This window comes from Serinus canaria, chromosome 1 (assembly GCF_022539315.1).
Source record: "Serinus canaria isolate serCan28SL12 chromosome 1, serCan2020, whole genome shotgun sequence".
Classification (NCBI taxonomy): domain Eukaryota; kingdom Metazoa; phylum Chordata; class Aves; order Passeriformes; family Fringillidae; genus Serinus; species Serinus canaria.
Window position 1 is genome coordinate 47405066 of NC_066313.1, and position 26342 is coordinate 47431407.

A 26342-nucleotide genomic window follows, 5' to 3' on the forward strand; every position below is an offset into this window, starting at 1 on the left:
CCGTATTTTTACTCAAAATAATTTGGAGTCAATGTAAAGAAGAAGTTACCCAGTTTTTAGTCAGAAAACTTGAAACTTACATCTAAATAATTTTTACTTAATTTCATAACACAAAATCTGAGCTCTTTACTGTTTCTGTTTTCCTCTGAATCCTTTTCAGTGAGCTGATGAGGTGTCATCAATGCAAAAGAATTTTTTTTTTTACTTCTTCAGCGATTTACAAAATGTTTAGTTGTTGTATCATAAGCAAAACAAAAAATATCTCAACCTTTAAATAATACAGCAATTGAGAAAAAAAATACTGATTATGTAGCATCTTCCTAGATGTTTCAATGCCAAAATCCACATATTATTGTTAACAGCACTTAATTAATTAAACTTTTTTTCTATTAACGATAGTGGGATAATTCTATGAGGGTTACAAAAATTCACATGATGCTATATTATGTATTTTTCCAGTTACCTAAACTCACATATTTCTGGAAGTGTACTACAATCCTCTATTTATATCCAAAGTTCACTTTTCTATTTTGCTTTTGGGGCACACTTTTAGACTCCACTGGATGGGAGGTGTTTGCTTCTCTTCCTTCTTCCCTTGTTCTATCCCATCAAAATGTGTCTTCCTCCTACAGACTCTGTCATTGCAGTGAAGAAAATGCAGTGGTTCTTTCAAGCTAATATTTAATATATGAAACTGGTTACTACTAATTACTTCTTGAATAAGCATGAAATATTTACACTTTTTACCAGGTGCTTTGGTTCCTATTCTGACAATTCAGCCATATAGCTTGCATTTCTCTTTTCAAGATGGTTCAGGCTCTGATTCTCTTCATTCACCCCAAACTCAGGAATATTCCTACCTCTTTTGCTTAGAAAACAAAGCAAACTAAAAGATCATTCTACTTCATTTCTGATCCTGTCCCCTCTGTTACAAGTCTCGTTTAATTTTTCCAAATACAAATCCCCATAATTAATCTGTAGGATCCAAGCAGACTTGATAAACTGCAGAGGGCCACTTTTCTCATTTAATTCCATTTGCCACATATTTCCCTCCCTGTTCATTCCCAACACATGTATGTGCATGCACATGGGCATATGTACACAAAGGTTTGAGCAACCCACTGCAGTCATCCCTACAGGAAGTGCTTTGGATGCTGTGGATGAGGCAGACAAAAGCCAAAAGATTAAAGCTGAAACAAAACTTGTTCAGACTAAAATTGCAAGAGAAATTGGAATGTTTCAAAAAGAAACCATAACCTTTAGGTGCTGATAGATGAAAAAGGAAGGAAACTTAGCATAATCTTTTAAATGGCCTGTTAGAATGCTTGGATTCCTCTTGAATGTAAATGATGTGCTAAAATTAATTCCCAGTTCTAAACATGCAGAGAGTCCTCCAGACAGTAATTGTTTCCAATATATTCTGAGAGGCTTTAGTACAGTCTTGGACACTATAAAGTGTTAAGAGACAAAGAACAGACTGACAGTAACAACAACCCTATTGTTTTTTCTGAAAAATTACTTCCTTGCTGTGTTGCCACATGCATCGGAATCTGAAATTCTTTGCTAGACAAGTTGAAAAAATGCTTTAAAACTAATATTTATCCAAGACAGAAAGTTGAGCAAATGCAGTATTTTTGAAGAAGTGTTGATTCATGTCACTTATAACCTGTGGCTTTATATCTGTGCAGTTTAACATGTTGTCAGCTGGGTTTTTTCATTTAATGCTTTCTATTTATTAGAGGAATTAACTTACTAATTTGCTGTTTTCTAACACATCATCCTTCACTCCCCTAGGCTGAAGCTGTACCTGAAGAGCAAGATATAGCAGTCCATGAGGATGAGCTTTCAGGGTCTACAAATGAACTCCCTGGAGCATTTGAATGCAGTGATAGCCTTAGTCTGGATATGACAGAAACTGAAGAGAAAGCTGACAGGCTGGAACAATTTGCTCTTGCTAGGTACTTCGATGCACTATTATTCACACGAGTTCTTTTACAATGTACAGTAAAATTATTGCAGGGTGGTAGTATGGATGGATGTTTTAGCCACAGGAGTTATAAAATTCTCATGAGTTTGGAGCAATTAGAAGGCAATGCCCTAATTACCTGCAGATTGTCCCACAACTGAAAAAAAAAGCAAAACAAAACCAAGCTTTTCATTATAGGAAAAATAAGATTCAATATTTATGCACATCTATGCAGCTAGGAATTATGTATATGATATGCTTAATTAAAATAAAAAGAAGGATTTAAAAAGATTTGCAGATATTACTTAGGTACCTGTTCAACAGATCAGATGTGTATTCATCCTTCTGATTTCTCATGAAAGAAAGTCACAGTATTGTTAAAAATCCCAGCTATATGCTCTTAATGCTGCTTGTGAGTGTGGCTGGACCCCAGTATATGTTATAAAAAGGCTTTAAGATTTTTTTACATGCCATGTGAAGCTCTTTCAGATTTTAGATGACTGAGTTAGACTGCAGTTAACAGTCCTGGGGAGGGGGAGAGAAAGAGAGCTTTATTCTCCTGTGAAGTTTCAGCCTTCTTCTGTGAAATGATGGTACAAGAAAACAATTCTTCCTCTGGGATGAAGATAGATGATAACAGCCTGAAGATAGGGAATCTGATTTGGAGGCTTTTCTCATTGTATCCAACATCTTGTCAACCTTCAAAAGTAATTTGAAAATTCATGAATATTTTTAGGAAGGTGCTGTAATTAGTCCTGTGATTTTATCTCTCTGCTATAGCGTATTTTCTCTGCCACCTTCTTGGTATTCTCCTTTCACCACCTTTTTCTGTTTCCTCCTTCAGTTTTGGAGATGCTGATCGAAATGCCTCCCCTCCTCCCTCACCGTTTTTTTCCGCCATCCTCGCTGCATTTCAGCCAGCAGCATGCGATGATGCAGAAGAAGCCTGGCGCAGTCATATCAACCAGCTCATGTGTGACTCTGATGGCTCCTGTGCAGTTTATACATTTCATGTGTTCTCTTCCCTGTTTAAGGTGAGAAAATAAGTTTAAGATGCAAAATCACAATTTGTGTGTGTGGCAATTAGTGTCTCTTGACAGCAGCCCCAGTAATGAACTACTAGATATATAACCCTTGTCATTTTGCATACTGCAGAATTACTGCTGTACTACATTTTCATTTTCAGCATTGTCTTCTGGGACCAGTTTTGTCATGAAAATACTATGTATCTCATACTTGCAGGTTTGGAGGTCATGTTGCAAAATTCAGATCCACTTTATAGTGTGTTTTCTTCAGTACTTTACAAACAGACTGCAGGAACAGTAACTGCAAGAGACAAGGAAATCACCTTTTTTATCTTAAACTATAGTTAATCTGTTCTTTTTATCTCAAACTCTTGAAATCTGAGCGTGTCCATGTAAATGCCAGCATTATTCTAATTTCCACTCATCTGAATAGAAATACCCAGCTGCCATCATGTAACATAAATTCCAGAGATTGAAGACTAGAAATACGTTTCTCCTTTCTAAAACTGTGTTCTTGTGCAGAGATAAGAATCTTGCAAAAATATAAGAAAGAGTCAAAGGTACAAGTTGTTCTAAGAAATGATTGCCTGGTGTTACCTGTAATTAGTTTTATAGCCTTTTTTATGGTTTCTCCTGCAGCTGCAGGATGTTTAGCATGCTCCAGCATAAACAGCTCCAGTGAAAGGAGTAGCCAGGTAACTTTCTGCAGAGTTGAAGTCCCTGTGATCTCAGACTACACAACATTTTATTATCAAGGGGTACCCTGCTAATAAATACACAGTTTCAAGATCTTTTCATACATCTAAGACTAACCTGATATGAAAGAAGCAATTTCAATAGTAAGAATCTCTTCATCATGTTTCCTCTGTGCTCCACTGGAGTTGAATGTCTTATCTACCTGCACATTGTCCTCCTTTAAACATTATGCCACTCTAAATATGGGTGTCTTATAGGCATTTTTTAAACACTGATAAACTTTTGAAAGAAAAAAAAAAAACCCACAAAAACCCAATGCTGACTTGAGTGTTAACCCTGTGTTTATTCACAGTGTCAGCTTTTCTGTCTTAACCTCAGTCCTAGAGGTTAATAGCCCTGTCTGAATGTTTAGAGACTTATTTGTCCTTGATCCTCCTCTTTGAAGAGGTGAAAAGGAACAGGTGCCACGATTCTGAAGATTAAATAAATAATGCAGTGTAATGAAAGACCTAAACATTACTTGTAAAATACCTGTTTGACTCCAAATCCCAGTAATGTACATGCTTCATTTGCTGTAGTGCCTGCCCTGTATTCAGAAGATACCCTACTCATTTTCTTCAGTTGATACTGGAGGAGAAAGAAAAAGGTGTTAATAATATCAACAAGTCACATTTTTTAGCTGGAGTCACTGCCATATTTTTAGTGTATAAAAATAACTTTGTTCTTCTTTTCTATGTTAAAACATAGGAGTATAATTTCCCCTTATCTTTTTCATAAGATCCCAGCTTGTCTGGAATTGTATTTTGTTTGCACTATTAAACTTCAGTACTCATCTGCCAACTTTGACTTTTGACCCTCATTAACAGGAAATTTCAAAAAACAAGTCCTGTATGTGCTAAGCTTGCAATGCAAAGTTCTGCCAAAATACTTGACTGTGAAACAAAATCCTTGTTTGGAGGAGCTTGTCAACTAAATACTTGCTGAAGTGAAAGAAGTGCATTTTCCAGGGCTCCTACATTTCAGTCCTGTGTCAAGTTAAAGGTATCTTGGATGTTTGCCCACAACACACTAAACTTGTTTAAAATTCCTGACATTATTGAAGTACTTTTCCTGTAAACGAGTCAGAAGTCAGAGATCTCTGGATTATCTTTACTGCTGCCTCTTTGTATTCCCTCAAATTAAATGTCTTTCAGCAGACCAGACAGCTGCAAGACAAGCAGATTTCAGATCTAGCAAGTACCTTCCACAATCAAGCCCTTTTGTTATGTAAAGTCCTCTTCCCTGGAGAGGAAATCTGACATTAAGAAGAAAACTTTCTGAGAATATTTTTTAATATTTACATGGACACAAACAGTGACTATATGCAATATACATTTATTCACAATATGCTGACAGCTGGCATTACTATGCAAGTAATCCCATTTCATTTAATATATATTGCATTCAGGCCTTGCTTGATAGATTTCAGTCCCAGTAGTCTGCACCCAGAAGGACATAGCTGAGATGAGAATTTATTATACAACTGTTAGTCTATGTAATCACAAAATAAATATATTTAGTGATTATGCATAGCAAAGTACAGTCTCTCACTGTTTCACTCTTAATAATTTAAAACACTCTCAAGACCATTATCATCTTAACTATAGATTGATCGTTGCTTTTATGAATAGCTGAAAAGGAAAGGAGTAGAGGAAGATTATCTGTTACTTTTCCTATAATCTGTCTCCTTCACTGTCTCAGATTTACAAACCCAGTTGTTGTTCCCCAGGAGGGCATTGCAGCAACTAAACAGGTTACCCAAAGCCTTGAGGAAGCTCTGACCTTGGAAATTTTAAGACTCAGCTAGTTAAAAGCAAGTCTGACATGATCTGGGATCAGCAATAGTCCCACTTGGAGTTTAAGGTTGTATCAGATGTTCTCCAGGGGTCCTTGTCAACCAATGTGTCTTGGATTCTCTTTCATAATCTGTCATTTTAAATTTCCTTCCACTTCTTTGTTCTCAGCTAGGTCTTTTCTGTTGTTTAAGATCAAATCTAGATCTCTTTGCTTTGCCAGGAGGGTTATTAGCAGCAGTTTCATGAAGACTTGGCTGAATCTGTATTTCCAGAAGACATCACAGTAGTAAATCTCCAGCTTTCACCAAGCCCTATGATTCAGATGATTCTCCTAGCTACTTATAAAAATAGTAATTTATCTGGTTTGGTGGTAATTAGTGATAACCCTTGCCTCTAACAGACTGAGTGCAGCAGAGAATCTGTACCATGCTCTGAGTGAGGTGTTGTAGAACTTTGTTTCTGTGTTGGAGCAAGATGGTAGAAAAAGTAAGGCCAGTATCAGTCTGCCAGGTCCTGACTGTGCTCAGATGGGCAGTTGAGATGCTGTTGAGAGAGATTCACAAATAAGTAGTTATGAAATTGATTGGTACAGGAACTCCATCCCTTTTATAAATCATTGGTAGTGGATAGCCTACAGTGTGTGGGCCTATTTAGCATTTAAAGAAAATCATTCAATCCAACAACTTCCATTATCAATAAAGTCTGAATTCAACTCCCCTGATTTTAGGTGCTTAACTCCCATGCACCAGCACAGAAACAGTAACAGGCAATACTTCTAAGTTTGTCATCCAGACTGGCATTTGGGAAGTGCTTCTCTCTAGTGAGGCATACTTATGGTACAGGTCCTAACCTACATTCTTCAGAGAAATGCCTTTGGTAATTTGGAATGAATCATATAAAAATGTTGCACACATTTATTTTTAAAAATATTCTCCTGTTGCTCCTAACTGCTGAGCACTAGGCCTTAGTGAGATATATGTGGGCAGTGAAAACAGGTGGGTATTTCTCAAAATCATTGTTTCAGTCAGTGCAAGTTTAATATATTCTTTTTATTCATTATTCACTTTATATATTAATAACTGAAAAGTACTAGAATGTTTCTGGAAAACTAGACTGGTTTAGGACTCAAAACATTAAAAAAAATCTGCTGAGAAGAATAATTCCCGGATGCAGTGCAATATTTCTGGAATCTTCCCAAGCAGCAGTAAAGTTTTAGTAAGAAGGTTCTTCCCACAGGGGAAAACAAAAGGTTTTTTCTGATTTTTCCATGCTGCTGTTTGGCCTTAGTATGTCCATTATATTATGTGATTAGCCACTTGACAGGAATATTAACAAAACAATGCCCGGAATGGGCAGAAAAAGTAATGTGCTGATCAGATCTGTTAACCCTGTAGGACAAGAAAAAAAAGCTACCTGTGGCTAAAAGGCTCATAAAGATTGATTTGTCTTTACAGGGAAGAATGTCTTTCAGTAGTAGGTTATGATGAACTCTGTAATTAGTTTCACAGCTGCCCAGCTGTTCTCTATCTCCAGCACAATAACTCTTATTCAGTATCCTAGAGCAGACATTCAGCTCTTCCCAGGGAGATGGTCTCTTTTGCACTTTGTTATGCAAAGAGAAACAACCATGCCATTTGCTTAGAAAGAAAAGAAGCTCCTACTTGAGTAAATAATGTAATAAACTGTATTTTGCTTTACAGAATATTCAGAAAAGATTCTGCTTTCTAACCTGTGATGCAGCTAGTTACTTGGGAGACAACTTGAGAGGAATAGGCTCCAAGTTTGTGAGGTCTTCTCAGATGTTAACATCATGTTCAGAATGTCCCACCCTCTTTGTAGATGCAGAAACAGTGAGTATATTCCTTTCAAAAGGCACATACTTCATTGCTGTGTGTTATTTTACTGGCTGTTTCACTTTTGAGCAACTCCTGAACAGATATGCCAAAAAGGAATTCTTCTCCTATTTTGCATTTTTTAACTCTTGTTGGGAACCATATTTCCATTCATTTTCTGTATTATTTTATTAAGTAGTATTTTATTAAGACAGATGGGCAGTATAAAATCATAGACTCATGGAATAGTTATGATGTGTTGAACCTGTGTGCCAAACCCCAACATAAAACAGATGCCTGCTGCACCCAAATGGCTCCACAAATTAAAAAGAAGCAGCTATTTTTTACATAGTTCAGCATGAAAGGTGGTAATATGTGCAATGATTTTGTTTGAGTCAGTTGTGATACGAGGATGATGATGGCTGAACATGACCCAGCTGTGCCCAGGTGGCCAAGAAGGCCAGTGGCATCCGGGCTTGTATCAGCAGTAGTGTGGCCAGCAGCACCAGGGCAGTGATTGTGCCCCTGTACTCAGCACTGGTGAGGGCACACCCCAAGTTCTGGATTCATTTCTGGGCCCCTCACTGCAAGGAGGGCATTGAGGGGCTGAAGTGTGTCCAGAGAAGAGCAACAGAGCTGGGGAAGGGTCTGGAGCACAAGTCTGATGAGGAGCAGCTGAGGGAGCTGGGGGTGTTTAGCCTGTAGAAAAGGAAGATCAGGGGAGATCTCATTGCTCCCTACAACTGTCTGAAAGGAGGGTGTAGCCAGGGTGGTGGGCAGTCTTTTCTCCCGGGCAACCAGCGACCAGACAAGAGGGAGCAGCATCAGGTTGTGCCAGTGGAGGTTCAGATTATATATTAGGAAAAGTTTCTTCACTGAAACAGTGTTAAGTTTTGGAACAGGATGCCCAGGGAAGCAGTAGAGTCACTGTCCCTGGAAGTGTTTAAAAGTGCCACATCACCAAGATGATGTGGCACTTTGTGATATGGTATAGTGGGCATGATGGTATTTGTCAAAGGTTGGGCTTGATCTTGGAAATCTTTTTCAACTTCAATTATTCTATAATTCTATTAAAAAATATATATTAGGGAATTAATGAGAGGGCCCTTCCCATTGTCTTCATTCTGGCTCATGTTTATCCAGCAACATGAGGACAGCGTGACATCCCACAGTGAAGTCTAGAGGTAGCAACTGGCCAAGTGTAGTCTTGAGCCCACTGCTGTGACCATGGAAGAGCTGTGCCTTACATCATCAGAGAGCTGTGGAGAGAAACTGGTTAAGCTTTATGTACTGTTCCATTTTAGAGAGGTCCTCTGCTAAGTCATTAAACACAGAACACACTTTCAATTCTATGTCATCATAGGTGCAACTTTTGCTGTTTCACTTTTCAGTATAGTATCCTAGTTATGTAGATTTTTGCATAAATGTTAAAATTTTTCAGTATTAGTATATGTAAATCTAGGTATTCTTTTGCAATATCTTTCCTATACTGTCTAGCAGTATTTCCATTCTTTTATAGTGACATTTACAGACCCTTTGATTTCATTTCTCCAGCTGCTCTCTTGTGGCCTTCTTGAAAAGCTGAAGTTCAGTGTTCTAGAGCTGCAGGAGTACCTGGACACATACAACAACAGGAAAGAGGCCACACTCTCGGTATGCTCAATTATGCTCTTGGTCTTGTCTGTATATTTAGGCTATTTCAGGAAACTGCACATCCACTCACATCTGTTTAAACTAACATTCAGCAGAAAACCAGATTTCAGATACTGGATTTATTGAATGTTTCTTCCTGGATATATGAACAAGAACTAAAAAGTAGCTATTTTATCCTTTAATATTAGAAACAATAGTATCTTTAATATCCCTTGTATCTCTCCTATTTATTCATTAATAATTTTCTTAGTTCATGTCAGTGAAATACTAATAGAAATCAAGACTACACTTTTTAAATTACAGTCAAAGCAAATTGTCATCATCTATGGTAATAAAAAAATGCAATTGGAAATTTTTATTTACGTGGTATGCTGTGAAACTAAAATACTGCTTATCTTTCTTTGAATCAAAGCACAGATCTCATTAATATTTTCTTTAATTTCTTTCTGAAAACAGTGGCTTGCAAACTGCAAAGCAACGTTTGCTGGGGGCTCACGAGATGGAGTTATTACTTGCCAGCCAGGGGACTCCGAAGAGAAGGTAATGAATGGCCAGTATTATTTCTCTCCCATAAAGTGACATTTGTGTGATGTGCCTTGTTCTTGAACCCACAAGAGCCTGCTCCACTTCCTCCTTGATTCTCTGCTGGGCTTGGGCATGATCCAGTTTTCACACTTTGGGCTTGCAGCTATTGTTGTTGCCTCAGTCCTGGCCCCAGGAAATGGGAAGTATTCACAGGAGGTACTTCTGCTGTCCTACTCTCAACAAAGAAGCAGAGCTGACCCTTACCCTGTGCTCTCCCTTTTAGAAAGCCATTGCAGCAGCAGTTTTCCACAGTGTCTCTGAAAATCATTCCTGCTGTACTCTCCTTCCATGTTACTCCCATTTTATCTTCAGCTGTTACATTCTCCTTCTGCCCAGCAGCAAAAATTGCCTGGTTGAAATACACTTAGATCAGTAGTTACAAATACACTTAGATCAGTAGTTAGTTTTGCTGTAAAATGGCCAGCAAAATTATTTATGCTGTAGATAAGTATTTAGATCTAAGGCAGAATATCTCTTTACCAATTTTTAACAAAAATTTCATACACACATGTACATGTATATTTATTTCTTGTTTATGTTTCTTTATTCCAGTTAAGGAATCGTATTTTCAGATATCAATACCATCAGCAGTTAATACTGTTATTTGATATACTAAGTATAGGAAACAGATCATATCTGGGTGATGTATAATGAGTTAAGGAATGTTATTTTGTTGGGCTGTTTCCTTTTGGAAGAAAGACAGTGGAGGGATGGGAAAAAGAGGGGGCTGGACAGAATTAGCCAAAATTGGGAAGCACGCAAACAGCATGTAGAAGAAAAGTGAAGTTTCCTCTTCCCATGTATTTTGACTTATAAAAGATAATTGCTACATATTCAAAACACAGACTTGCCTGTTGTAACCATTTTTTCAAATACCTTGTTTTAATCTTAAGTTGGTTTCAGTTTGTCTGTCTTCTCCTCCAAGTCACTTTATTTTCTTCTGTCTTTATCTCTCTTTCCCCTCTCTATGTATTTGTCTTCTTGTCTTTGAACTCCCTTGATTTTTGTTTTTATATTTCATTTTCCAAGAATCCCAAATCCTTGCCACCCCTGCATTTGGGCTTCCTTGACCTTATTAGCAAATCTGATTTTCTAATAAATCCTCTGGCTGCAATCACAGGCAGTGGGAAAATTGTTTCAATCTTCCCCCACTTAGCACTGGCACCCACAAAAGTTAGGCACTTTCCAGTGGGTTTAAAGGAGATACTGTCTCTTCTGTAATTGTGATGGAGTGCAAGGAAGTTACAAATGAGCTATTCTGAAGTCTAAAAAAAGACAGTAGCACATATCTCTGCCTCTCCTGCAAGAGGGCAGTGGAGTATATGGCACTACTGGGATGTGTGTGGGCATTCCGTTCCCTGGGATGTACAAACACCCTGAACAGTGACTTCAGCCTGTGGTGTTACATACCTTGCTGTAGACAGCTTAATTTATCCTCTTCATCTCTCTTTTGGAAATGCATAGAATGGGATGGAGAATGACACATCTTGCTGATCAACTGCATTGTTTCTTTTTTGAAAAAGTAAAAAAACAATGTTAAAGAGAAGGAATAACCTGAACTCATATATGCTGGCCTAAACACATCTAAAAGTCAGTAGATGTCATGTTAGACCTGTGTAGGTTTTTGTAACTAGGTGATCTCTGTTTCTGAATTAAATGTGTGTTTTGTGAAGCCAGGGTTGGTATTTACACTCTTTATCAGACAGACTGAAAAGAAGGTTTCTTATTTCTTTAGGAGTCCCTGGTTTCTCCCCAGCATTATTCATTCAGGCCAAAATGCATTATTCCTTGGAAGTTGACAGGATGAACAGGCATATTTTTTTCTTCCCCTACTTATTCACCTCAATTGAAGCAGCTTTTCCCAAAGGAACAATCTGTTTATTCAATGAAAGTGTAATGGGAGGAAGAGGCCAGGGAAACTGAGGAAATGCAAATAGGAAGGGACAAGGAAAAATTACTCCTAGACTGGCAGGTATTTTTTTTCTTATCTTTCCTCTCCACTTCTCCCTCAACATGAAAGGCTAAAGAATCTAATAATTGTAGGAGGGAAAATGTCTGTCTTACAGTGATAGACATAAGGGAACCTGCCCAAACTCTCAAAATTGTTGAGGTTTAGTCTAGGGCCTGAAATCCAAATGAAAACTTATGTCCAAAAAAGAATTGTTTAGCCAAGCACAAAACCAGGCTACTTCTGGAAAAGATTCAGAATTAATGAGAAAGAAGAAAAAGCAACAGCTTGCTCTACAGAAGGCAGAGATCTTAGATTCTTAGAATTCCTCACCTGGTAAAAAGCTTGAGGGGAAAACAGACCCTTTTACAGATGAGACAGATGTGAGACCAAATTCAGCCTTGTCACAAATGCCTCCTGATGCTGGTAACTAATTTGGCACAGTTTCTGTAATCAGATCTTATTTCAAAATAATTGCACATGATTTGTTGACTATTGTTACTGTTACTGAAAATGGGCAAAGACAAAAATTGCTTACTCTGACATTAAAGAGGCTTGAAATAGAAGCTTGTCTAGGTCAGTTGCTAGAGCTAGCAACTTTTCTGAAATTGGGTAAAAGCTTCTTGTCCCAGAATGTCTTTCCCCTGCCTTAGCAGTGCAACAAATTACATGACTTGGATGTGTGTGATTGTAAGCTTTGATGCTACTTTGAGCAATGGAGTCTCAATGACATAGGAGGCAACTTATAGACAAAAGATAACTGCACATGCCATTGTGTCCTTCTTTGATGCTGCATTTACTGGCTGCTTAAAGAATTGGGCAGATGAACATTTAGTATTTTCAGCTGCCAAAACCACTGATTGTGTAGTGTCTATCAACTAATCTAAAACACTTTCCTTACTCTAAGAATTAAACCAGAAAGTGAAAAGTGTGAAGGCTATGATCATTCCACCTGGGTCCTTGCTGCTTCAGAAGAAAAGAAATATCACTTCAGCCAGTCATTAATCTCTTTTCAACTTCCAAGGAATCTTTCATTTTATGGTGAAAGAGGGAGGAAGTTACACTCATGATATTGGAGAGCAATATGGAACTGAGCGTCAGTAGCTCAGGGAAATTTTGTATCCAGTGTATTTTCTTCCAGTGAAGAAGGAAGTTTTTCAAGTAATGTGAAACCCCTTCCTCACCCCCTTTTTTTTTTTTTTTTTTGGCTTGCCCTGGTTTTGGAAGCAGTACAGAGGAGACAGTGTTTTCTGACAAAAAAGACCATGGAATTCACTTATTTGCTGCTTCCACCTCCCTCTTCCCCCCTTCTTTAAAGTAAATTCCATGGCAAATTAGAAATTATGTATGGATTCCAGTATTTTTGAAAGTCTAAGTGAAGCTTGGTGGCATGCTAAACTTCAGAGTAGCTTAAGAGAGACAACAAGATTTGAAAAAACACAAGCCAGCACACCTGTGAGTGTACTGGAACACAGTGATCTGTCTGCTCTTGTCTTCTTCTTATCTTGAATTTAGCTTTATAAAGCTTCATTTATGTGAACTGCATGGAAGCCAAGCTATAAAGGGGTTTTTCTGAAGAGTACTAAATAAAGAAGCAACTATTCAAGCAATGTTAAAGGAAAAAAAAATTAAGCATCACAAGACCTTAAAGCTTAGATTATCATGGTTTTATAAAAAAGCAGTGCAGGGTTTGGGGCAACACTTTTCCTATATATATCTTAATAGTAAGGCCAGTGTAAAGAAAACAGACTGAAATGCTCTGTTAGGCTCATCAAAGTTAATATTATTTCATGTTTCTCTATTTCTGCCTTTGTATTGGTGAGAAGGTAAATAATTTCAATAAGAATTCCATATGCTTATTAACACTGTGTGCATATGCACTGACATCAGGCTGTAACTGGGCAGATGTGGTTGTGGTTGTTACTAACAGCATTTACATGATGACTCTCTCCATGTAAAATGTAATGAGAGTGTAATATTTATAAAATAAGAAAAGCTGCATTAAGTGAACGCAGAGTGCAAATGTTAGTTCTTAGCAAAGAGGAACACTTCTGTTTCAAAGAGAGCACTTAGTCCCCTAATCTTTGAAATGCTAATGCAAGTCAATTAGAATTTTTATTATTATTGGAACAGGACTTGCACTGACATTTTAATAGCTTCAGAATTATAAACCAGTGAGTCATTAGTGGTGAGAGGAAGGACTACAAGGCTCAACTTGTGGCATTGCCCTGTAGTTAAACAAAATTGGCATTTTCCACACATTTTTTTTCTTTTTGATAGTCATAACTTGAAGGTTATATGCAAAACATTTCCATTGTAATGTGCCAAGTAATAAGCCCAGCAGCCATAAAACTTATCCTGCCAATTTTGTTAGATTTGTAAAAAAAATAGAAGTATTTTTAAACAAGAAAATATTTAGAAATAGCAAAGTTCAGTTTTATTAATCACTTGAAAATAATTCCTAATTTTTTTAGTACTTTGCAATATGAGCTTTTCTTAATAAGAAAAAGACAAATTTAAATAAAAGTGTTATTTCAAGAGTTTTCTAATGCTATTTCACTGTAAGTTCTTGAGCTGGTGGGTAGGATAAATCTAAGCTAATAAATCTGAAGATCTAACTGAGGATATTTAGACTGGAATTTATCATTAGAATTAAAGCTTGGTTTATTAAGAACGCTGTGCATGTTGAATGTGATATTCCAACCAATTATCAGGTTGAGGCAAGCATTGCTAATACTGCTGATAAGTTATGCTATTACAGATGGGCTGTGCTTCCTATCGCATGCATTACACTGACACTATACTTTCTTTCCTTTCCTTTTCTCCTGTGCCATGCTTGCTGTGTAGCAAATGGAATCTCTTGCAGTAAGTTGAAGTTCTTTGATATTTTTTGTCCATCTGTGGATGGACTTATACACCCCAATTCTACTGTTTTACTTCTAAGCATGTTTCTTTTTTGTTATAATTTTCCTATACAATACGTGCATCTAAATGTGGTGACTAAAATAATTTACTAACATGTGTTTTGTGAAATCAAAAAATACTGCGCCAAAATTTTGACACTTTCATATGCTGTTTCAAATGGTCATTTAGATACATTTTTACAAATCAAGCTTTTGAATGGATGTAATATGCTGGGTCAGGAAACATTTTTTGCTATTTTAAAATTAATAATTTTCCATTTTTCCTAGTGAAAAACTACAATTTATAGTTGGAAGTTACATTTCAAATGGCTTTTGTGTATGTGTTGATGAACAATTTCACCCCTATTGGTTTCTAATACTTATTCAGGAAGAACAAAAATTGAGTTTCTTTATACAGTAACTAAATACTAAGTGAGTCAAACTACAACCATTACTTTGACCTTAGTTTGTTTTCATTCAGGTTAACAGCCACAAGGGTGAAACTGAATTATTGTTCTTCAAGGACTGAAAAAAAATCCAGTGTTACAAGCTATCATGAGATGGGTTTTTTGAATGATGTGAGGCTTGTTTTCAATTATTAATTCCCTGACAGCTCCAACTATATGTGTATGTAACTGCTGTGTAGTGTAGTGTTGCTAGGTCTCCAAAATTTGAATAGAGTGAATTTGATCCCTGCTGGGGAGCCTCAGGCTGTGTCCCTACTTGAACAGGACCAGTGAGTGTCCCTGGGCTGGCACTTGCTCGGGTGAGCGATCAGCACCTTCCCTGGGCAGGCCACCAGCCAGCCCCGACATGCCTGAGCATGGTTTGAGAGAAGACAGAAGCCAAAGCCATCTCCAGGAGACTGTATCTAAACAATCAGTCATTATTTTGGGGAGAGAATCGCAGATTTGGCAGTGCTCTGTGCCCTTGGTTACAGAGGATGGCCCCTGGGCAGGTTTATTTCACAGGCAGTGTTCCTCATGCCCTCCCTCTTTGTACTGATAGTCTTTGTGTCCCTGTCTACAAGTCAGTTCTGCCCTAGCACATCTGCTCCCCACCACATATCTGCAGGACCTTCTTTCTGCATTTGTGGGTCTTGGCTGTCATATCCAGTCTGGTAAGATCATAGAATGGTTTGAGTTGGAAAGCACCTTAAAGATGATGTAGTTTCAACCCCATAGGCAGGGACAGCTTTCACTTGACCAAGCTGCTGAAAACCTCATCCAGCCTGGTCTTGAACACTTACAGGGGTAGGGCATCCACAACTTCTCTAGACAACCTGTTCCAGTGCCTCCCTACCCTCCACATAAAGAAATTCTTCCTAATATCTAATCTAAATCTCTCCTCTTTTTGTTGAAAGCTTGCCCCTTGTCCTACCATGATCTGCCTTTTGTAAAAAAATTGCTCTCCACGTTTTTTATGTGCCCCTCTAAGTACTGGAAGGTTATTACAAGCCCTTCCTGGAGCCTTCTCTTCTCCAGGCTAAACCCTCTCATCCTGTCTTCACAGGAGAGGTGCTCCTGATGCTGCCCAGGATGTGGTTTGCCTTCTGGGCTGTGAGCACACACTGCTAGGTCACATTCATCCAGGAAAACTCCACAGGGCTGCTCTCCATGAGTTCCTGTTCCAGTCTGTGCTCATGTCTGGGATTGCCCCAGTGCAGGTGCAGCCCTTTGCACTTGGAGCTGTTGAACCTCATTAGGTTCTCATGGGCCTGGATGGCATCCCATCCTTCTGTGTCATCTGCAAACTTGCTGAAGGCTTTCTCCTTGCTGAAATTCCTCCTTTCCATTTGGGACAGGAGCACTCCAGTGCTGCCCTCCAGTAACAGGCATTGAACATGATGACACAGATACCAGATCCACAATGGCACAGAGCTCAGACCAGGCAAATTTATAGTGCTGAGCTCTGTTGCCCTGGTGGTGCTGAGGTGTAACCAGCCCCGTGTGCCTGGCCTTCAGCAGGACAAACCCTGCTAGGCTGACACCTTCTGGCTTGGCACTATCCTCCTGCTCCCCACTTTCCTCCACAAACCCTCTTTAGAAGGAGACCAGCTCTGCCTCATTTTGGCAGTGCCCTTGGCTGTTTATTCTGATGGGTAGTTGGTGTTGACCTCACCCTGGTGAAAAAAGATGAAATTTGCTTTTGACCTTAGTCCCTCAGCCTTGTGAGGCTGGTACAGAAATCTGGGGAACTGGAACACTAAACTGTGGTTCTAATTTTGGCTTATTATTAAAAAATGTGGCACTTAAATGTTGAACCATATGTAAATAAAACACTTCAGTCAAATTAACATTTATAATGTACTTAAAGTACTTTCTGTCAGTGTTTGTGCTGACATTTGCCCAGTCCCGTCCCAAATTCAGCAAAGAGCTGCAGCATGTGCTGGTAACTAAGCATGGATGAAGGGCTTTAAAGAAGAAAACACGAATAGCTTCTTCTTTTCTGCCAATTTTGGCATGAAACTCTGCTCTAGTTCCTCCAAACAGATGGAAATATCACTGAGCCCAGCCTTGGTCACGGTGTCTGTTACCGTAGGCAAATCAAATACGGTTGGAAGTCTGTAAGGCTTTCCTGCCAAAGGGTCACTACAAGGTCAGGACTTCTACTTGCAGGATTTTCACTTCTTATAAAATTAGCTGAATACTAAATGTTCCTGCCTTCTTCACCGTGATCCAGCTGTCACTAGGAGATTGCCCTCCTGTTAGACACAAGAATACCAGGAACTCTAAGCATATTAACTTGACCTCTCTGGCAGCTCTGCCCATCACCCATTATTTCAATCTGTCTGAATCTTTTATGAAATGCTGCACTTTACACTGGAAGAAACAAGAGGAGTATCTACTTAATCTGGGAGAATACTTCATAGAAGCCAAATACCCTCTTACAAATTAAACTCCATCCATCTGTTGTATAGTTTCTTTAAGATGGTGGAAAATCCATGAGAAGCGTTTTAACTTCCAGGGCTGGCATTTCCTCCTTCTCACTCCTAGATGAATTTATCACCTCTGTGTCTCTCTCCTCAGAGGAGCAGGCAGGAGCTTTGACCATCTTGGACTACTATTTCATGGCTTCTGTCTTAGATTTCCATCCCTTAGAAGAGGTCTTTGACCTTATCTGAAATTTGGGAGTTTCATGTTCTATGTAGGGAAGTCACTTTCCCTGTACTCTGTTTCTGCTTTCCAGCTGCAAACTGGAGACAGTGAAGCTAACCAAAACAGAATATTTTGAGGCTGATGCTGACATGTGCTACATGAGACCTAGCTGTCCTAATTTTATTTTCAATGTCAATATGACTTAGCTGCAGAAGAAAACTCATTACTTATTTTCTGAAATAGTATATGATCATACTTCAGTAAAATAATGTTTTTGAGAACCAACTATCTCAATGTGGTTTGTTAGTTATCAAAAATTATCTAAACTCACGAATATTTATTAATTATTTCTTCTCCTACAAATCTTTCCTTAGCAATTGGAACTCTGTCAGAGATTATATAAACTGCACTTCCAGCTGCTGTTGCTTTTTCAGTCCTACTGCAAACTTATTGGACAAGTGCATGAAGTGAGTTCCATGCCGGAGGTATGTAACAAACTACAAAGTCCTATACTGAAAATTCCACTTTATTTTCATGTTCTTATTTTTCCTTTCTCTGGACTTAACAACAAGATTCCACTATTTCACACTGACTATAAATCTGCAGGCATATATAATCAACTAAATATCTTAATGTCCTGTATTTTTAATTCTGTAATGTTTACAAACCTTTTTCTCTAAATATTTTGACATAGCACACTCTCACTTTTGACCCAAACATCTTTTTGTTTTTAGATATATCTATGAATCTTACTTTAAAAAAAATTTCATGCAAACAGTACTGTTAGTCAAGTTTATTTTCAGCAGTAGCTAAAATATGTAATACTTTGAAATATCTTTGAGGTGATCACTTTAAGCTGAATGATTATCATTTAACTTAGCATTCCATGTGTATTTTTCTCCTGGTAAGGAGAAAAATGTATATATTTTAAACTATTGAGTAGAAGAAGTTGTTGTACTCTGCTCTGTAAAATAAAATTTGAACCGATCACATGTATTTTATTACATATTCTAGTAGTTTATATATGGCCTATAAACAGAAATTGTTTTATCAGATGTGCTGTCAGAGTAAAAAGAATTTGAATATTTATTGTGTCTTAAGGATACAATATATTGTATGTTGTGAAGGCTGGCTCACATTGTGACTGGGCTGTTCACTTTTAAGACAAGACAGGACAATAGGCATCTACTACTACTACTAGAGCAATATAAGTTTTAAAAGTATTTTGTATTCCTTATAATTGATTTCTGTAAGTATATATCACAGTTATGACTTTGTTAAATTGTTACAAATATTGCAGCCCGCAAAACTGGGAAACAATTGTACAAAGAATAGCTATTTCACTATGACATTTGCTGGATCCAAATATATTTTGCTATATTTCACTATATCACTATATTTTGCTGGATTCACAGGGTATTACTTGAAGGAAATTCCATTGTCAGTTCATGTGACAGTGGCTATTTTTAGCATGTAGGAGCATGAAAAAGTAGATCCTTGGAAATTATTAACTAAGTATTTATGAATCTTGTGCCATATTAACTTTTCAGCCTAAGAAAGGGTTATACATTTCTTGTCCATCTGTTAATCATGTCAGATGCTGAATGTATTTTGTAAATAAATATCAACAGCTTGCTAGGAGAAGTACATGCTTTCTTCAGTTCTTCTACTATGATGTGAAAAAAGTAGCAAGGGTGAAAAATAAAAGCTTGTTTAGATATGCTCCTGCATTTTAGCAAGCCAAAACTACAGCATAATGTTAAAGGATGCACAAAGGTAAAAAAAAAAACCTGTAGTTTGGTTTTTCTCTATATTGTACAGAGATCAAGAACTGTCCTTGTATTAAATTGGGGTCTTTTCCATAATGTGTACATCCAGTGGAGTAGTAAGGACAAACTTGAAGTACCTACTCCATGTGGGGCTTTTGGAGAATGAAAATACCCATTTCTCATTTGTCTCCTTGGAACAGCTGTTAAATATGTCAAGAGAACTGAGTGAGCTGAAGAAAAATCTGAAGGATGCTACTGCTGCACTCGCAGCTGAGCCTCTGACAACAGAATCTGAGCCCACATTCAACTCTACTGAAGCAGCTATTCAGTCCATGCTGGAGTGTTTGAAAAACAATGAACTTGTTAAAGCCGTCAGACAAATAAGAGAATGCAGGCAAGTTTTACTACATGGTTCATATTAGGCTTTCAGGTTATTAGACAAGCATTTATTATCTTCCTAACAAAACATAATGTACAGGATCAGAATAATTAATTAATTGTTTCAACAAGGAACATGGGGGCATTGATACTGGCTTTTGGAGAGGTGTGCCACAAGTAACTATCAAACATATGCTTGCAATAATTAAGATGTTTAATTACATTCTGTAGATCAAAAGACCCGTAAGACTCTTAAGAATCTTTATTGAGTTAATTCCTTACAGGTGCGTGTCATTGGCATGAGCTAACATTCAGCCCAGTTTCACTTACACCTATTTGAATGAGTTTTCTTAACCATTTCTTTAGATAATGGAAATTTCATTTTTATGTGTATTCAGTGCCTGATACCAGAATATGAGTAACAAATGAGTGGTGTAAAACAGTGAGTTGCTTTAGGCTTATAAGCACATGCAAGTTCATTCTTCTTTTAGAGATCTGTCACATAGCTCTGCTCTCTGCTAATAAACCCATAATGAAATGCCTGCTCTTTTCCTGTCTCATTGCAGGATTTTGTGGCCCAATGACATCTTTGGAAGCAGCTCTGATGATGAAGTCCAGACACTACTGAATATTTACTTCCGCCACCAAACCCTGGGTCAGACGGGCACCTATGCACTGGTGGGCTCCAACCAGAGCCTGACTGAAATCTGCACCAAATTAATGGAACTGAACATAGAGATCCGCGACATGATCCGCAGAGCTCAGAGCTACCGGGTCATCAATACTTTTCTTCCAGATTCCAGCGTTTCCGGCACAAGTCTCTGACAGGACCCTTGGGCCCCCTTTCAAGCTGGGAGTGCTGCCCTGTGGGAGTGAGGTGGCTCGATGTCTTCTCAGCCTTACAAAGGTTTGGTCAAACTGTACTCACTCTTGTTACATTTAGGATTTCCTCTAAAAAGCGATGGGCTGAACTTCAAACACATAGCAATACTGTAAGGACAGAGGTAGCATAGAGCACCTGGGACAACATCCTTTGTTCTGTGTTGCACAAAAACCAGTTAGCATTTCACTGAGCAACTGCAACTCACTACTGAAGAAGTGACTTCCATTGCATACCAAAGCCTACTACACTGAACAATACTTCCTTTATAGCAAATTAATTTTTGGTTGGCAAAAGTGCAATGTTTCCTTCACAAAATAGTATTTTTTGTTAAAAAAACAAACCTTGTACATTTTTTCCTTCTTTTTTTTTTTCTTATTTAGTTGAGTGAAAGATGGGCAGAATGAAGCTGGCCACGGAATCTCACAAACTTGTTGGTCAAAAGCTGAGAGCCTGTGTATATGAAACAAACTGTAAACAGACTATAATTTAATGTACACTGTAATTTGAATATGATTACTGTATCTTTAAAAAATGAGCTGCTATGAAGTACATTTCCTAATGTTACTAGGCTACTGTCTCTGAAGGTACTGGATCATATTGTAGAGGTCTGTTCTTAGGCCCCCCCACGGATCATGAAAGGTCTTGATAGATTTTCTTTTTTTTTTATTAAGGACATTGGCTGCTTTTTACTAGAGGTTTGCTTTTATGAATATATTTATACTATTAAAGGATGGTTGATCTAATTTAACTTGCCATTTTGTAGGAGAAAGTCCCATCACAGAGTCAAATCTTTTGAACTGTTAAGCATGCATATTTTTATTTAATATAAATTTTGAGTATAAAAAGTAAAAATATTAACGTGAAATGCAAGTTCTCATGTTAAGTTTCTTTAAAGAGAGGTCTTATTTTATTTGTAATGTATATAGAAAAGTCATGACAATATGGGTTTTTTTCTTACATTTAACTGCTGTCCAGTGTTAAATGTATGCATGTAAATCTGTTGCACATCTGAGACACTTTTATTCTGACAACTATGTAACTTATTCACACTGTAAATACACTTAACTGTTTTTGTGAAGTAACTTTGAAATTTGGATCAGTACGTCCATTTAACTAAAGTATAAAAGTCGTATATAGTCACAACACAGTACATGCTTGTTGTGAAAATTGTGTTCTTGTCTGAATCTGTACTGTTACACATGGTACCCATGACTAGCAGCCCCCCAAAAAATACTTGTCTCCTGGTTTATGCTGAAACCATTCATAGAAAAGAGTGAGAAACGTAACTACAGCCTGACCAAAAATCCTCACAACTCAGCATGGAAGACTACAACAGCAAAAATAGTTTCACTGGTCTTCTGCTGACTATGAAAACCTCTGAACTTCCTTCTACCCTAAAGAGTGTTTTTTACACTACCACTGATACTACCAGAAAGTTTTTCCCCTCCTCATCTCAAACATGGGCACTTACACCCCTTTTCCTGCCTATTTTAGAGCCATAGTCTTGTTCTGGCTGATAGTCTTCAACTACCAAGCAGCTGTGGTTTTTATATATGCATTTGACAGAGGCAGGGGGAAGACACATTTGCATTTACACCAGACTTTACCCTCCAGAATATTTGCATCTTCCACCCTTGTTCAGTTTGAGTGGCTGAAGGAAAAACACACTATTGTAGCCTAAATCTTAGCATTCCCTGAAGACTTCAAAACAAAGTCTACTATCTTTAGGAAATCAAATGGGTTGCTCCCTTTCAGATATACTTTTCTCTTTCAGCCAAGGAGGCTGAAACTAAGGGGTATCAAACTAGTGCAAACTTTTTTTTGAACTTTATTACAGCATATATTCAGTGAAATTACATACTTTAAGTTATTATACTTTACAATAACACCGAAGTCTTCATCCATTATCCAATGCCAAGTCAAAAGCCTTAAGTCAAAACATTGCAATAGACAAAGTGCAAAGCACAAAACAGAAGAGGGCACATGGATCAGACAACGTATTTGAAGCTGTAAGTGCTATCACAGGACAGCCTTTTTCCTCTGCAGCGGCCACAGAGTTCTTGGCGATGAGGTCTCTTGGGATCAATATGTCTCTTCCTCTGAGGGCAAGAGCAACGAGTCTTGGAACAGATCTTAAGAAACAAAGGCATGTTAGTAGTAGTAGATCAAAGAGGATGCACTTCATGTTAGACTAACATTTGGTTTTCCTTAATAACATCAACACATTGGGGCTGATATACTTAAGAACTCTAGTGGTAAAAACCCTGTGGATTTAAGGTGTAAGAGCTTTCTCACCTAGAAACACCATAGATGTAGCAAGCCATAATTCTATATGAAAACTGTTAAGCCATCCATGAGAGGAGGGAAACCTGCCCCAAAACACATTTCCCAAATAACATTTCCTAGTATTTTGATGAAGTCAAGTTTTCATCCAGATAAAGTCAATATCAAACTTAACTACACAATTAGTGTATATGATAACATCTGACAGTCTTAATGGAGTACAGTTAACTTACCTGGCACTGGATTGTTTCCACCCGATAGGGATTGAAGCCTTTCTGGCACTTGCGACACAGCTGCTTGAAGTACACCTGAAAAAAAGGCATGTAGTACAGAGACTTATTTGAGGTGTTGTATACAGGTACCTAAGTTTGTGCCAAAACCTGATTTGTCAAAGACTTTATGTCATTCTTACAAGTCTCAGGAGAAAAAAAAAAAGATTACATGTTAACTACCTTGTTGCTTCCAGAAATGCACCACACATAAGCACTCTCCCATCGGGTCTTGCAGTCTTTGCAGTGGAAATAGCCATACTTCTGCTCCAAGAACTGCAGAGACAGAGTTCACTGAGCATTCTCCAGCAGCCCAAGAGCACCCAGCCCAGCTCCCTCAATACTACTCCCCGAGGATGGTGAGGCACTGAAAAAGGTTGCTCAGGAAGCCATATGGAAATATTTGAAGCCATATTGAATGGGGCTCCAAGCAACAGAGTCTAGTGGGTGGCCTCCCTGGCCATGTAAGGGAGGTTACAACTGGATGATCTTAAAGGTCCCTTCCAACCCAAACCGCTCTGCTATGCTTTGATCCACACGTGGGGGTTTTCACAGGCTGAAGGCTCTTCTGCTCTAGATGAGACAGGGCCGGCCCGGGGCAGGGCAGGGACTACCGTGCTGCTCATGAGGGGATTTCTGGCCTTCCTGCTTGAGGGTTCGCCCCCCGCCCCATCCCGGCGCACCTGGAAGGCAGATCCCTGCCTGGGAGTCGCGGTCCCCTCCCGCCGCGTCCCCACGGGGTCCTGGCGCGGCGGCAGCGCGGCCCCCGCCAGGCTCTCCTGCTGCTCCTCGCCGCCATCCGCCGTCGGGATCTCCTCGGCCGGCGCTGCCTTCTCGGGGAGCGGCGCGGCGTCGGGCGGCGGGAAGAGGCGGCGGTCGGGCGCGGGTGAGTAGAGGGCGAGGCGGCCCGGGGCGTGCAGGGCGGAGGGGCTGAAGGCGCAGGCGGGCGGCAGCGTGCGCGGCCCCAGCGAGCACTGCACGGCCACGTCGGCCCGCAGGCTCACCTGCACCGCCGCCTCCTTCGTGCTGGCCCGCCGTGGCCGCGGCGCCAGCGCGGGGCCCACCTGCGACAGCAGCGCCTGGAGCTGCGCCCGCCGGTAGCTGTCCAGGTAGTCGGAGGGCAGCGGCGTGAAGGGCCCCCCGAGGAAGGGGCTGATGCTGCCGCTCTTGCTCTGCTTCCAGCTGGGCTGCTTGGGCGCAGTGTCCCAGCCGCGGCCGAGCGTGGGGCTGCTCCTCAAGTTCTGGTGCGTGCTGAAGGGGGAACAGATGAAGCTGTCCATGACTATCGCCGCTGCAGGGTTAGCCCTACCTGGCTCCCTGCCCTGCTTTTATCCTACCTGGGGAGGTAATGGTTGCTAATTGATGTGGAAAGTGGGGGCAGCTGAGGGGGGGGGGGGGGTTGACGGCAAGGGAAGGCCGGCCTGCCTGCCTTCCTCCTCTGCCAGACTCTAATGATGGAGAGATGTCATTCAGCCACAGCTGGGAAAACCACGGCCTGCGTAGCGAGGAGAAGCCTGCTTGCTCACAGTTCCTTCTGCTCATGGTCTTAAAAGAAGGAAAAGGGGCTTTGGGAAACTAACAAAGTCCTGATAAACTGGGTGTTCCCCGGAGAGCTGAGCAAAGAATCCAGGTAATTACATCTCTGAAAAGAAGTCTTTACCCGTTTTAAAAGGTCAGAGCATCCCTATTCTTCCATTACTTGGAGATTATCTACCTGGAACTTTTTCTATCAACTGAACCACTTTAGGAAAAGATGGAATATACTCCTGTGTATAAACTGAAGTCAGGGAAAGCAATGGTTTACTATCTGTATATGAAATAAGTGTTAATAATACACACAAATAATAAAAGCATGTGCATATTAGACTAATAGTCCTTCTTCTATAATTACATCACTTTAGTTCAATTTTAAGGTAATACAGTTAAAATAATGTAATTAAATCATCCAAACTGTGTGTGTAACCCTTAAGTCCCTGGAACTGCAGTGATGTGAAATCATTTTTTTGTATGACACCTTACCATCTTTATAAATGCATTGCTTTATAAAATTCACTGGGCCAGCAAGAGAGAGGCTAGAGAAGACCTGATAGGGATGATGTCTTTAAACGTTCACAGTGTGTCGGACACTTTCAAGGGTCTGAGATAAATGAGTAAGAAACAGCATTTTTACAGGGCACAAAGAGGTTAAGATTCAGGAAACACATTCATCAAAATTAAAAGAAAGATGTCTCAAGGCTTCACGTTGTGCTTGGGTTTTCAAAGCACTGTCAGTATCAAATAGGGTATTGATATAGCCAAGTTAAAACTTAATGATTGCAGTGTAGCTGCAAAAAAAAGTTTTTAGGGTGCTTTAGGAATGGGGATGGAAATCAAATTGGAAATTACATGCCATCATTTAAACCAACAGTTTGAGTTCCTCCAAAATACTTTGGGAAGAAAGTTACTGCAGCTTCCCAGAACACTGCAGGGTTAGAAGTTCCTTGAAAGTACAAGGTATATGGAAAATTATTGTAGGACAAGAAACTGATGAAGGTGGCAGATCACTAAGCCACTAAGATCACCTTAGTGGCTTAGTGATGTGATAAAACTGCAACGTAAGGACTGCTGTGGAGAGGTAGGAAGAAACCCCTTTATGGCACAAGAATAGATGAACATCCCACTAAAATGAAGATGGTGAACTCTAAGCTGGTGGTGGAAAGAGTGTTCCACACTTCTTGAAGTTGTTCCATCACCAAAGCCAGGAATTTAATGAAGAGACAAAGCGGGAATGGACATGTATGTGGAGGATAGTAACATTCTCTTTATTGGAACGTCAACAAACATTTCATATGTCAAGGCCTACAAAACCACCTGAGAAGCAGAGCCTTTTCCCAAGGGGTCGGTGTTTGCTGCCGTTGCCCAGCAACGCGGGCCGTGTCAGCCCTGGATGTGGTACCTCATCCCCTCGCCTCTACACGCGAAGCTGCTGGCGGCCATCCCGGCTCAGGGAACGCACCCTTTCTGCTCTGTGCGGAGCCAGCCACGGCGGGACAGCCCTTACGGCGGGCACCACGCGTCCCCGGCCGCAATGCCGGGCCCCGTGCAGGGCAGGCCGCCTCGGCCGAGGCGGGGCCGCTTCGCCGCCTCCTTGCCGGGAGGTGGCCGCGGCAGAGGGCGGGAGCGGCGGATGCTCTCGTTGCGCAGGCGCGGGGCTGCGTTGGCGCCAAGCTTCGAACGCGG

The 26342-nt window shown here is 39.7% G+C and overlaps 2 protein-coding genes across 7 annotated transcripts in view; one reads left to right on the forward strand and one right to left on the reverse strand.

Moving 5' to 3' along the window:
- FRY (FRY microtubule binding protein) overlaps positions 1-21721 on the forward strand; it is a 224273-nt gene extending 202552 nt beyond the window's left edge. For 5 of the 6 annotated variants that reach the window (XM_050978471.1, XM_050978466.1, XM_050978479.1 and 2 more), the window contains 8 exons: positions 1795-1958; positions 2811-3000; positions 7223-7372; positions 8909-9007; positions 9464-9547; positions 17916-18026; positions 19511-19704; positions 20255-21721. In XM_050978471.1, coding sequence (XP_050834428.1) covers positions 1795-1958; positions 2811-3000; positions 7223-7372; positions 8909-9007; positions 9464-9547; positions 17916-18026; positions 19511-19704; positions 20255-20513 — 1251 coding nt within the window. In that variant the 3' untranslated portion in view covers positions 20514-21721. Of the gene's footprint in view, positions 1-1794; positions 1959-2810; positions 3001-7222; positions 7373-8908; positions 9008-9463; positions 9548-17915; positions 18027-19510; positions 19705-20254 lie in introns of those variants that run through there. The other variant, XM_050978474.1, reaches the window with a different exon arrangement.
- Positions 21722-21862: 141 nt separating this feature from the next.
- ZAR1L (zygote arrest 1 like) lies at positions 21863-24403 on the reverse strand. Its single transcript, XM_030234800.2, has 4 exons — positions 23807-24403; positions 23307-23399; positions 23088-23162; positions 21863-22703 (listed from the first exon to the last, which is right to left on the reverse strand). Exons 1-4 carry the CDS (start codon positions 24401-24403, stop codon positions 22560-22562), a joined length of 909 nt encoding a protein of 302 aa, XP_030090660.2. The 3' UTR covers positions 21863-22559.
- Between the last annotated feature and the right edge of the window lie 1939 nt (positions 24404-26342).